Genomic DNA, 14,748 nt, shown 5'->3' on the forward strand with positions numbered 1-14,748 from the left:
TAATTTGAGCAGGCACCAGAAAGACATTGGAAGAAGGGGAAATCAGAAACAGGAGGAAAGTAATAAAAACAGAAGTGGATCTTGTGAAGCTCAGGTCCTATTGAATCAGACATATCAAACGTGAGCTGCTTGGTGTGAGACTCTTTGAAGATTGCATTGTCACTGGTTCATCTGAAGCTGCATCTCACCATACCAGCTCTGCACTGTCACAATACAGCCTGTCCTGTGATCACTTCTCCAAACCTTCAGAGACTTGCAAATTATTTTCTTCCTGTCATTGCTTCCTGTCAATGAAAAGAAGTTTCCTTATAGTAAAAAATATATATATATATTTTTATTGTTATGACAAGTTAAATATATGATGCTCTAACACACTTTCTGTGAAAACAAAGTCAGTGGAATGCCGTGGTACTGGAGACTGGGCACCATATTATTCCTGTGATTGCTTTAAGATAATTTGGTGGTGGTTGGGTTCTAGCAGAGATTAAATTAGTTATGTGTACCAAATTTCCTATGCACAACCTAATTTGTGGGGTTGTACTGATGTTAACACTTATATGCACACACATGTTCACAGCTTAGAACAAACATGTCAACGGGTAATTAATGCCCCAGGGGCATATCTGTGTGAATGCTGGTGTAATATAAATGGTATATCGTTAAAGCTCTATTGTTGTCCTAACACGTGACTTTAGCTGGCCATGGAAGCAACGATCCGATTTTTGGACCGTGTGTGGAGAGTTCCGACATTTTTCGTCCGGCGGAGATCGTTCGTTTGGTCGATCGGACCGGTTAAAAATTTTCTGACGGCTGCCTATAATATCTCTGCATGTATTGCCTATCCTACGATTTTCAATGGGAGACATTACTTTCGTACGATTGCTGTCAGGGGCAGAACATCAGCTGATCTGTTCTTTTACTACTTTATTTGATCTGAATGGTAAGTGGCAGGTCGGGAGATGGGGAAGGCTGATCGTTCGAGGATTCGAACAATCGGATCTTTGCATCTATGGCCAGCTTTTGAGCCATACATCGCTATCACGGACATAATTCAATACAAATCACTAATTGCCATATTTATAAAGGTTTGTTTGAGTGTGTGTGTTTTTTAAGAGAATAACTTATACAATTACACTATTGTTTTATACCACTCTACACCTGGCGTAACCATAGAAATCAAGGGGATGAATTTAGACAAATAATTTGGGGATAAAAAGTCGTATAAATGCTGTGGCAGAAATGAATATGAAAGCTGAAACCTCTTGTTACACCATCATTATACACTCATCTCCACTATACTGTGTTTTTAAGTCACTCATACAAAGCAAAATTTTGCTTTTTGCCTTACCCTTTAAACAAAACAGGGATTGTTTGTCCATATATTGTAATAGGGATGACTACGTCAGTCATCCCTGGTATGGCCAGTCCTACACTCAAATTGCATCTGATTCATTAAGAATTCTATTGCTTCATTATACAGCAAGTAAGTTGCAGGTAAAACGTAGTCCCTGTGTAAAATGTATAAAGAAGCAATAGAATTCTTAATGAATCAGATGAAAGTTGAGTGTAGGACTGGGTGTAAGGTAAACAGAGCCAGGCCAACCCGGCCAGGCGCCCTAGGCAGCCTGGCGGGCCACGGCACCGGCTCTGTGCGCACTCAACTGCGTGGCGCATGCGCAGAAGAGCATTTATGCGCAACACACCAGTGGGGAGAGATGGGACCGGACACAGGGTAGGCGACAGAGCAGGTACGTGCCTGGCGCCCCCTCAGCTTTGCGCCCTAGGCACATGCATACTCTGCCTACCCCTAGTTCCGGCCCTGAAGGTAAGGCATTTTTTAGTAGCTTAAGGCACAAAATGTCTCAATGTCCTAAATACACTGAGTGCAGAGGACTCTTGTATTTGTCTTTGAACCCAATGCACCTGGCATGGTCACTTTAATTGAATTTTATGAAGCTGTGCTATCACCTGGATGCTGACTTTCTAACTGGCACTGTCACTTTGATTGGACTTTATTAAGCCATATGCTATTGAATTTAGTATCGCTGCACTTTCCCTTTTTAGTCACATAACATCTATGTAATTATTGGTCATGATATGAATATATGTATATATGAATTATTTTTGTCACTTCTACAACTGCCTGGGTGCAGGTTAGTGGTATTATGTATATCAAACTATTGAAAAAACTGCACTCACAGGACTTGTAAGGTGCAAAAAGAAAAATTTATTACAACGGCTCTAATACTAGAGCCTTCACGTTGTAATAAACTTTTCTTTTTGTTTTGCACCTTACAAGTAGTTTGAGAGATATATATATATATATATATATATATATATATATATATATATATATATATATATATTTGAAAAGTACCTGCACTCGTACGTAGTTCAATGGTGGGTGCTTGGTCAAAGTGTAGTATACAAAGTTCAAATTGGACCAGCACTCTTTTGAGAAAAGCTAGAGTGCTAGCCGAAACATTCGCTGTTCTTTTTGACTAAATAAACACCCATACACTTTTCGTAAGACCTGCGAGTGCAAGCTTCCTTTTTGCTTTATATATATATACTGTATATATGTATATATATATATATATATATATATATATATATATATATATATATATAATACACAAAAGCCATGAATATCCTGTAAATTATATCCTTATAAACGGTGAGTTCTGATGTCATCAGTTATAAACGGTGAGTTCTGATGTCATTTCTGTCACATGACTCATTGAAATTTGTGTATTATAATAAATAAAGTACCCCCAGTTGTAAAATATGAGGATATTAGAAGTTACCTCGGAGTTCCATGACCTGTAAAAAAACAATCGGCCTTCGGCCTCGTGTTTTTATATGGTCATGAAACTCCTCGGTAACTTATAATATCCCTATATTTTACAAAAGGGGGTACTTTATTCACTATATATATATATATATATAGTTACATGCATGGTATGGTCCAATATAGTCAACACATGCCTGAGACACACTCCATGTCTTCATAATGTGGTCAAAGTAAAGAGAAATATATTTATTGGACCTTTCTAAAATGGGCCCAAAACGTTGACAATAAATTTTCCTTTACTTTAACCATATTATGAAGTCCTGGAGTGCGACTGTTGCTAAGATACTTACCTATGATGTATGAGGCCAGGCATGTGTTGACTATGTATAGGAGTTATGTAGTGGAGTTGATATCAGAAGGGGAACTTTGTCGCCTGTGAGAAATATGCTCTTTCTGCAAAGTACCCAAATTGCAATAGTAGTAAAACATTGAAATAGCTAAATCGTGTGAAAATGCATTTTCCTGCAATAACATTTTTCAGATGTTTAGCTCAGGCAACTCCCTCTCGTTCTTCACAACTGAAAGATATCCAGAGCATGTATTAAAAGCAGCAGTGTTTCTCTACTATGCCTGTGCATTTGCCCAGGGTAGCAGCAACAATCCCAGTAAAACAGTAAAAAAAAGATGGTGGCATGATGCTTATTAGCATATTTTACCGCACTTTTACAGCAAAAATTAGCTCTGGTCCCAGGTGTGATGGTAGCAATATAATCACTAAGGGGTGCATAATAAATTGCTCCCCCCATCATGCTTTTTCTTCTCCTTTTAGTGCTAAGCAAGCAATGATTGTTTAGCACATAGTACTGATTTTTAGTGAATCTGGGGCATTGTGAAAGGAATTGAATCTGGAGGATTGAGAGACATGTACTGTATTGAGACACCACTTGAGGATGAATGTGACTGATGTGCAATGTCAACTTTAGTAACTTGCAAGTACAGAAGAGCACTGGGGCCAGCAAAAAAAAAAAAATTCTGATGAATTATGACTTTTAAAACTCATAATTATGACTTTAAAAAGTCGAAATTATGACATTTAATCTCTTAATTATGACTTTAAAAAGTCGAAAATATGACTTTAAATAGGTTTTACTAATTAAAATCAAAGTGAGAAAGGCCGTGGGTCGACCGAAGTGTCAGACCGTGTTTTAAAAATAAAACTTACATTTTAATTATTAAGACCTGTGAGTGCGGATTCTGGATATATAACTTACATTTTAATTAGTAAAACCTGTGAGTGTGGATTATGACCTTTAATCTCATAATTATGATTTTTAATCTCATAATTATGACTTTTAAACTCATAATGTTAAAAGTCATAATTTTGACTTTTTAGAGTCATAAATATGAGTTTAAAAGTCATAATTATGAGAGAAGTCATAATTTCGACTTTTTAAAGTCATTATTATGAGATTTAAAGTCATAATTTCGTTTTTTTTAAAGTCCTAATTTATGAGATTTAGAAGTCATAGTTCGTAATTTTTTTTTTGCTGGCCCCAGTGCTCTTCCGTATGCAAGCCTATAACTTATGACATTTTTAAACAAAAATATGATTAGTCAACGTTAAATGGGAACACTTAAGCGATCAGGACCATGTTACCTTGTTGCTTTTGAAAGGAGCCAGGACTTCCCCGTGCAGCTGTTCTTGATTTGTTTGCCTTAATTAAGGCAGATATTTATTCCACCAGCAGCTGGATGTGTAAATAGTTCTGGTTTGCCTTTTATTGGTGTGCTTCATATTATCATTAGCAGTAATGGAAGGAAACCTTTACATCACGCACACGCGCGTCCTAGTTTGCGGGAGCAGGGCGGGGCGCGACGTGGCCTGCCCGGTTGCCTTGGGCTCCCAGCCGGCATTGCCCGGCACTGTGTGTGTGAATGACATTTTATTACAGATTTGTTTTGTCTCCTGGCGACTATCTGCGTTGGCCTTCCTGTAAATATGCAATTCCGATAATATACCAGTAGGGGCCGCTATGCCGCCACTCTAAATAGATCAGCTCCAATACAAAATCTGGTACGTTGTGAAAGTACCCTGGGAAAAACATCAAAGCTAAAGAATGCCTCTGTATTTGTCAACTATACAAGGGAATAATAGTAATAATAAAAATGAAAGCACAGGGTTGATATAATAATAATAAAATAATAATAATAACAATAATAATAAAAGAATAATCATACATATTAATAGTATATATATAGTAAAATAATATGAGTGTTACTTTGTTTTTCTAAGGAATTTGCTTAATGTATTTGTATTCCCCCGTACAAACTCAGTGCAATGATATTTGCAATAGGTAGAAGAAAAAATTATTTTTGAGTACACGTGAACAGCTCATGCAGTTCATATGGCAGAGAATGCTGGTGAGTGCGGCCGGCGGCTAGAGCAATGGCGGGCGGCTCTGTACTCATCCCGTGGACTCAGAGTCATTGATCGAGACCCAGGGCCCATTTGTAGAGCTAATAACCCCTTTACCCCCTAACACTGTATTGGCTGCGCTTCTAGTCAAGTCAAAGATGCTTGGTGGGATTTAAGTTTTAATTACAATCCCCCATCCAAAAGAAAAAAAGTCTGATGAACTGATCTTATCAATTAATAGTTAAATTAATTTAAAAGCTGATGGGACCCACACAAAAGACACACAGACTGGGCATATAATGCCACGATTGTCTAATCTATATATATATATATATATATATATATAGAGAGAGAGATGAAAATATATTTATCTAAAAATACACACAGGAGTTTTTTTGCATATATATATATATATATATATATATATATATATATATATATATATATATATATATATATATATATATATATATATATATATATATTAGGCTAATGTATGCTACACAGATAAATGAATAGAAGGCACAAAATCCCAGCTACAGAGAGAGGTTATTATGAGGCAGGAGGAGAGTGCTTTCCATAATGTAGGAGTTTGATGAAATAAAGCCAGTGGCTGTCGCCTCAAATCAAGTAGAAAACATTTCAATACACTAATTACAGTAATTAGAATAATACGACTCTGCTTCTGTGGGGGTAAGACAATGTGTACAAACAAGTTTATTTAATAGAAACTGTTAATCAGCGATGCGTGTGTGCTTGAATGTATTGGTGCAATAAGAAGTAACCTCAGTCCGCCCAAACAATCAGCTCCAAATGAGTGAGTTAATGGCTGAGCAGCACAACAGCTGGGAGAGAGGGGGGTCACGTTGTGGGTGTAAAATCCCTACTATATTGGCGACTGGAGTAACAGCCACAGCAGTGCATCTTCCTCATCCCTAATACTGACCAGGGCATAGCCACGTGACAGCATTAACTCACCAACTGCCAGGCGCTACATATATATGACAGCTAGTCCTTCCAGCATTGGTCTAATAAAATGAGCTTAATACTTTAAAAGGGATTAATCCTGCCCTCTACCCCTAAGATATTCACCCACTGCAACACACACCATCATCACCAAGAGCTAGCTTTACTTGTGGTGCAATTATCACAATGGGTCACCAGTGAAATTGCTCTTCCCCCACCAACAATTTGGACAAGGCATTAGGACATAGATGGAGTATGCCTAAATACATTGGTACAAATCAAAGGAACATACATATAGGTTGGATGAGGTGGTATGCAGAAAAATAAAGCTAGTACAATGATCAAGCCCTAGTACAGCTTCCATGTCTATCCTATGGGCATTCAGCTGTCCATCTCCATTGCGGATCCTTCAGCAGTCCATTAGGTGACAGTAGGGCTCTTTGCCTGTAGCCCCTCTCTCCCACCAGTTCCCAGCTGCTGTGATTCTCAATTACCCTCATGTGTTTAATGTAGATCTGCTATGAGTGCTGTAGCCTATACATACAATCCTGCAGGTAATGGAGTTCTGTTACATTATTAACGGTGGTGCCAAGTGGAGAGAAAAATATAATTTGTATATAAGATTACTTCGGTTTGTTAAAAAAAGATGAGATTATTCAGTATCCACCGTGCCTCTGTGTTTTCCTACAATAATATGATAGAAAGGTGTAATGCATGACTGTGAAAATAATTTGATTGGCTAGGCGTTAGAACAAGCCAGGGAGTGTATAAATAATTGATATTTAATATAGATGCTAGGCTACCCCCCCCCCTCAGCACGTGCTTGGGGCAGAGCTCGGGATGTTATTCCAGAAGATTTTTTCATCCATAAATGAATGACCACAACGCAGATTAGCAGGTCATTACTGAAGGCGAGCAAACACACAGTAACGGATAGCACGATGATTAGCTTGGGAGAAAATAATTCAGAACTTTATAAATGCTCCCAATTGCCCACCCAAAATCCAGAAATGTCACTTATGCAGGGTACGAATGGATATTGTCACTGCACATACACTTCTCAAATGTTACCTCTGAATAATTACAATGGATATCTATCAATTACACGTGTTTCCTAAAAGCAGATTTAAAACTGAATGTAAATTAAAAAAAAAAAAACGATTTTTCCCCAATTGAAGAAAACGTAACTCAAAGTAGCTTTCCAATATATATTAATAAATTATTAATGGTTTAAGGTGTATTTATATTTATTATAACTGCTATTAAGCAAAGTCTCACTGACTCTCTATTGTCTTCACACGGGAAGTGGTTCTGACTCTTGAAATAATGTAGCACAAGCCAACTGAGGAACAGAGAAGAGAAGCAATGCAAGGCTGACTTTTGCTACAGCAGAAACATTGACAATTAACGATAAACCTCGTTGAGAATTTTGAATTAAAGCATATGGGACAGTTACTAAGAATTTTTTTTTATGCAAAATTGGATTCATTTGTTAAGGGACAAGCTGAAGGCCATCTGCCCAGGCCCAGACTCAACAAGCGAGATCTTACTGGGCGCATACAGTCACCCTGCGACCCGGGGTAGATCACATCTTCTACACGACCAACGTCATCGCTGTGACACAGGTCAAAACACAAAGTACTAATATACTTTAATACACTTAATCAAATAAAATCTATTTTTACTCATATTTGATCATTTAGAAATAGTGTAAATATATCTAGTAAATGCTAATATAAAGGAATAATATGTCCAAGCCTGGAATGGGATGAATATTTGCTCAGTGTTATTATTATTAATGTGCATGCTCATTCCTAATTATACAAAGACATACTATAGACTAGGGGACGGAGCAGGAACCCACACATCTCCACACTGACTAGATAACGGAAAGAACAATTAGCAGTCATCAATACAAACACTTCCCAGCGTGGTTTATTGCCTCACAATGAGCTAATGGAATCCTGCCGGGCAATAGGGAGCCAGGAGCCGGAGCCGCAGATCCGGGGTCCTAGTGCCGCACACATGCAGACAAGAGAGGCGTGATGGCAAATGAGCCATGTTTACTAACAAGCTGCTGCAGGCACTGACAGCGTTAAACATGATTCATGACCCTTGCTACATATTGCACCTGCCGGGATTGATGGAGCCCTGTAAGACCTCACGCTTTGGCCTTGGGCTGATGGGCAGCAGTGGGAAGGAGAACCTTTACAGACAAGGGCCAAGCCTGGGAATCTCCAGCCCTATTTATTCTCACCCACACAGAGCACAGCCAGCTCATTTCGTTTTCACAATGGTTTATGTTGAAAATAATGATAGATCTCTCTAAGGAATCGCGCTCGTGAAAAAGCCAAGGTCAATGGAGCTGCCGTGCGCACAAACTGTCATTTTGTGGCAATCCAAGATTAGCAGGCCAACAGCTGCTGCTGAAGGAGACAGGCAACTAAGAGGCCTTGCTACTTACAGGCAGTGAACTATATCAGCCCTCAATTCGGTGGATAACAAAAGGAAAAGCCCCTGTTAATTGAGCCCATATCTTCTCCCCATGAACCCAGAGAAGCGTCCTGCAGAGGGCACATGAGACTCATTTTGTGCAGACCACACCACCGGTCGGGTATTGACCACTCAGATCTATACACTGCTTAAACATTTTCCCCATCAGCATGTCTGCGGTCACAAAACACTTCTTCTTCTTGACACTTTCCCCCTAGAATATTGATAAGATCATTTAGCTGAATCTGTTTGGGACGCGTGTAATATCGACTAGAAGTTAGAAAAGATGATTCGATCTAATAACCACACAACGTTCTTTTCTTCTTCAGGGACTTTACAGTGATTCTTACTAAATATTCCTCAGAGTTTAACCGAACAACATATTACGATTGGAATTTTTTATTCGCTATAAATATATATAACCCGTTTTAACCCCCTTATTTTTGCCTTAACAATAGTAAATAAAGCCAAAAACGCCTGGAGGAGGGGGAGGTTAATGTTAATTTCTACCAGGCAATCACAGTAAATATTTATCAAAAAAAGAAGGGATCAACAATAAAAAGCAAGAAACAATATTCCATTCCTTCGTGAAAAGTAGTTCTAAGTTTTAAAGAATAGAGACGATTTACTATTTAAACTCTAAACCTTTAATAATAGGTTTCCGCTTTGAAAATATTTCCTTAGTCGGATTTAATCGTAATTTCCATTTTTTGTAAATAATCAAACAACCTATAATTCGTTTTTTGTGCCTTTTTATCCGATTAAACTTTTTTTCCCGTTAACCCAGAAATACACGGTCAATCAAAAATAATGATATTCATGAGATACATGTTTTAAAAATTTGAATAGACGATGGAATCAGCTCGTATTTTATATTGTGATAAAATTTCCTTCAACATAAATATGTTTTAATTCCTCCACAAGCACATTCGAAATATACCAAAGCAAAAAGTGCCTTAAGAATCTCATTTGGAAAGAGAAAAAGATAAATACATTTCATATAGATTTGGATGGGCTAAACCTACAAAGGGAAAAAAAATCGTAAATATTTTTGCTGTCAGAGAAATAAATATACAATTAGCCAGGAACCATTTCTCTGGGATCTATAAAAACACAAAATAGAATAGACAACTGAGAAGTTATACTATTTAAGGATTTTTGAAAGACACATCTTTATCATATGTACATAGTTTTAGGGTTTGTATAGTATTTTAAAAAAAAGCGTCTGCTTAACGTTGGGACATCCATAAAAGATTACTTTTGCTGATTTATAGTTTTTCATGCAGCTGAAGAAGGATTTTTATTCTTCCCTCTAAACAAGCAAGAATTCACCAGAAATATTCCAGAAAACTGCAATTTTTAAAGCAAATACGATAAAAGTGCTAGTTTTTCTTTGATGAATAGTGTGCAGCACATCTCCCCAGCTAGTGGAGTGTTCACTTAAGTGTATCACCCCTTCTCATGCTCATTGGAACCTGGGAAATATCCTGAGCAATATCTACAGGAGGAACAGCTCCCTTGGAATGATAAGCTGAACTAAAACAACCTTTTCATGCTCGATCAGTGAAGCACCGATACACCTGTTAAAAAAAAACAGGGTAAGTAAAAAATAATGATATATAATGATAGAAATGTTGACACAAACCCCTTAATTTCAAGGCATTTCTGAAGATCTCAGTTTACCTTACAGATAATGTCAGAGGATTCAGTTTATAGACAATAGAAAGGGAGAGAAAGGAGGGCTTGAAATGGAGAGTTTTCTTTATCCTGAACTCTTTCCCACAATGATTAAAAGAGAGGCTCTTTAAATCGCAACAGCTGATAAATTTAGAACGGGGGAATAAATGTATAAGAAAAAAAATCTCTTTTGCTGTCAGGCCCATCTGGCACTGAACAAATCAATGCTGCAATGAAAGAGTTAAACACCAGGAGGAAAAAGATACCAACCGAATACAGCAGGTTAAACAACAAGAGCTCAAATCTTTTATTTAAAGAATTTCTTGGGTGAGGAATTTTCTGGTTGTGATAAACATTCATTCAGGATGAAAGCAAAAATACTGTCATTATTATTATTTTAAGTGCAGATATGCTGCAGCATGGGAGAGCATTGCATTATTGAGATGGACTCATTTTTTTTAACTGGGTGACAAAAACAAGATTGACCTGCTCATGAAGATTTCAAATATACACTTTAACCAGGCCTATTCGGGAAAAAAGGATAATTAGAAATGAAAACGTATTCGCCCCCCCCCTCCCCCTCATCTGAACACTGGCTGAAAATGAAGTTTACTATAACAGATTTCAAGTAATGAGCAACTAAGCTCCATCTCTGTGGATATGTGGCTAGTTTCTCATCATTTGGGCTACTAACAGACTGACATCTCACGTTCAGAGCCTTTGCAATGTGTGGCAAATATGCATTACACGTCTGTTTCAAACACATATTTTATAACAAAACTTCACAAGTACCTTGGAGAGGAGAAAAGAAAGATAAAGAGGCAAAGGGGAAAGTAAAACACGGTAACAGTTTGTACATGAACCAAAAGGTTTGGCTAAAATTGTTCCCTGTGTCAATTTCGCAATCAGTCAATTAAAAAAATAAAATAAGAACAAGTAAAGGAAAACACAGAGCAAAACAAACTTTTGTCTTCTCGATTGGGACATATGAATCGTCATGGGGTGGGTTCATGTAAACTTCACTTTCCTTGCAGTGCAAAAAATGCTGACTGTATAAATACTGTCAAACTTGGGTTTGTAAAAGGTTCCACTTTAAATAAACACAGCAGCTAAAAACAAAATCAATAGTGAGATTCACTCCAGTGTAGAAAGCTACCTCTTCAGTTTACCAGGGATATAATCATGTTTGTTGTATTATTCTTCGTTGGGGGGCATTGTTACAAGTCTCGGGGGCTCACGTGTTTCAGTTGTATAACCAGAGATGCCCAACCTGCTACTGCCTCCAACTGTTGTTGAATTACAACTTCCAACATTCTCCGGCAGCCTTTCATCTCGCCAGGGATGCTGAAGGTTGTAGTTCAACTCCTGCTGAATGAACCACAGGTTGGAGCCACTGTTGGATATACTCACTCTACTCCATCTCCTGGGCAGCCTTGTGCAAAGGTCAGAGCCAGACCCCTTGAGTGCACCTGCTATCTGGTGAGATAGTCCAAGTGCTTGTCGGGAGTATAAAAGGGACAATCCCACGTTCTATGTGGGCCAGTGGCGGGGTTCACTGTACAGAAGTCTGAACCCCAAGATGTGGCGGTGTGTCTCTGCTAGCCCCATATACATCCTCTGCTCCTGGAATAGTTCCTCCCGGGGGGGTCATCCTTTTCTCTTTCTGTCTCCTGTTACAAAACCAGACTCTGACCACCTCTTTCTCTAACTGTAAACTGTCCGCAAGGGAGGTGATCTCTTGGGCTGCTGGTTTCGGGCACTTGAGGAAATGGCTTTCCAGAGCCCCCTTGACGCTGACCTCTATGGAGGTTCTCTTTTTCCTTTTCCTTCCCTGGGCTGCAATCTTGTCTATACTGGTGGGGCTCCCGGAGGACGAGTCCGCCTCTTCCAGCCACTTGTTCAACAAAGGCTTCAGCTTGCACATGTTCTTGAAGCTCAGCTGCAGGGCCTCGAACCTACAGATGGTGGTCTGAGAGAAGACATTGCCATAGAGGGTGCCCAGGGCCAGCCCAACGTCCGCCTGTGTAAATCCCAGCTTGATCCTCCTCTGCTTGAACTGCTTGGCAAACTGCTCCAGGTCATCCGAAGTCGGGGTGTCCTCGTCCGAGTGATCGTGATGCCCCCCCTGGAGCTGTGAGTGCTGCTGTTGCTGCTGCTGCGTCTGCGAGGGTTGCTGGTGCCCGTGATCGCCGTGGTGGTCGTCGTGGGAATCCCTGAGCCCGTGGTGGTGCATGCCTTGCCCAGAGCCCGGGTTGATCATGCCATTGACAGTGAAGCTGGGCTGAGAGTACAGCAGCCCCTGGCCATTGGAGGAAGCCATGCTGGACAGGTGAGTAGAGCCGGTGCTCCTCCATGCCCCTGGCCCGTGGTGGTTGCCGTGAGCAGGGTGCACTAGGTGAGGGGCTCTGCTCTGGTGCTGCAAGGTGCCGCTGCCGTGCAACTCATCCCTGCTGGACTGCACTGTGGGCTTGATGTCCTGTTGGCCCAGAGGACTGGTTGCCCAGGGGGCCCCGTCGCCGTGGGACAGCGCTGTGATCCATTGGTGAGCGTGACTGAGGGGGTGCCCGTTACTCTGCAGCGTGTAGTCGCTCTGCACCAGCGTTTGTGCATCTCTGTAGCTCTGCGCCTGCTGCATGCCGCCAGGATCCGCGTGCACGATGGAGGAGCCGGAGCCCAGCAGGTTGTAGTGGTTGGACGCTGTAGTCGCCATGACTCTCCGAGCGCGACTGATATGTCTGCTCAAAGGAGCCGAGCATTTGACAGCTCCTTCCCCTCGCCCCGGGCGCCCCTCTCCCTTCTGCCTGTGTGAGTGTCTCTCCCTGCAGCAGCCCGTGCTTGAGCACGCCTCCTTCTCCCCGCCTCTCGGTTCCTTCCATTGGCTCTCTGCTCTTTGCTTTACGTGGATACCTCTAGCAACCGGAGACTTTCCGCCGCAGCCATTGGATGACGATCCAAACAGTCCCGCCCACCCTTTTCCAACCTGCGGGATGCTGAGCGCACATGGGGAGAGCAAGTATATATCTGTATTATCAGTTAGGGGCACCCTGACCAGCCAACGGGACTGGAACCTGCTTTCATATACCAGTGTGCCCAGTCGCCCATCACAGCAACCCCCACCTCCTTCCTTCAACCTAGTCCTCTGAAACTTTAGGAGAAACCTTTGGACTGGATGCTGCTGGGGGTTCAGCATTCCACTGTCCCTGGGAAACCACCAGAGGGATAATGATGAGACAATCGCTAACCAGGCGCATTATACTTGGGTCAGTAGCCCAGCAGAGGGTCACACCAGCGCCAATGGGAGTGCCAATGATGTCACTTTAATTAGCAAAAATGTAATTAGATGGGAAGCAAAAGCATCCAGCCCGGCAGCCAATAGCAAGAGGGACTGGCATAGGGAGACTGGCTGCTGTTAGCGCGGCCCGAACTCTGCCAGCTGCAGCCAGGCATGTAAGCACTCAGGCCTCTGATCCTTATGGGTATGTGGTGCTACTGGTGGGTGTTCAGTGCTGAACCAAATTGGTCTATTTTCTTTTGTGTGTGAGGCGTAGGGGGGGGGGGGGATCAAACAGGTTTGTTAGTTCATTTTTATATGTTTGTGTAACTGTTCTTTATACATTTCCTTTATATCATAATCCTTTTATCTCTGTTTTAGTAATTTATTTATAGTACCTATGTATTAGAGCAATAGCCTACCTGTATGTGCGGCACCCCACTGGCGTCTGGCACAAGTGACACCTCTGTACAATGACTGCCACCTGCATACCCTGTACAGTGTTCTCTCTCTCTCCCTCCCCCCCTCTTTCTCTTATCTATCTATCTATCTATCTATCTATCTATCTATCTATCTATCTATCTATCTATCTATTTACTATCTATCTATCTATCTATCTATCTATCTATCTATCTATCTATCTATCTATCTATCTATTTACTATCTATCTATCTATCTATCTATCTATTATCTATCTACCTATTATCTATCTATCTTTTTATCTATCTATCTATCTATCTATCTATCTATCTATCTATCTATCTATCTATCTATCTATCTATCTATCATCTATTTATTATCTATCTATCTATCTATCTATCTATCTATCTATCTATCTATCTATCTATCATCTATTTATTATCTATCTATCTATCTATTATCTATCTATCTATCTATCTATCTATCTATCTATCTATCTATCTATCTATCTATCTATCTATCTATCTATCTATCTATTTATTTTCTATCTATCATCTATCTATCTATTATCTATCTATCTATCTATCTATCTATCTATCTATCTATCTATCTATCTATCTATCTATCTATCTATCTGTCTGTCTGTCTGTCTGTCTGTCTGTCTGTCTGTCTGTCTGTCTATCTATTTATTATCTCTCTCTCTCTCTCTCT

At 40.1% G+C, this 14,748-nt stretch overlaps 1 protein-coding gene across 1 annotated transcript; it reads right to left on the bottom strand.

The window, feature by feature from the left end:
- Positions 1-11,100: 11,100 nt before the first annotated feature.
- Positions 11,101-13,370, bottom strand: pou3f2.L (POU class 3 homeobox 2 L homeolog). Its single transcript, NM_001096751.1, is given in 1 exon segment — positions 11,101-13,370. A coding segment is annotated over 1 exon segment (1,158 nt). The 5' UTR covers positions 13,057-13,370; the 3' UTR covers positions 11,101-11,898.
- Positions 13,371-14,748: the final 1,378 nt, after the last annotated feature.

This window comes from Xenopus laevis, chromosome 5L (genome assembly GCF_017654675.1).
Source record: "Xenopus laevis strain J_2021 chromosome 5L, Xenopus_laevis_v10.1, whole genome shotgun sequence".
Taxonomy (NCBI): domain Eukaryota; kingdom Metazoa; phylum Chordata; class Amphibia; order Anura; family Pipidae; genus Xenopus; species Xenopus laevis.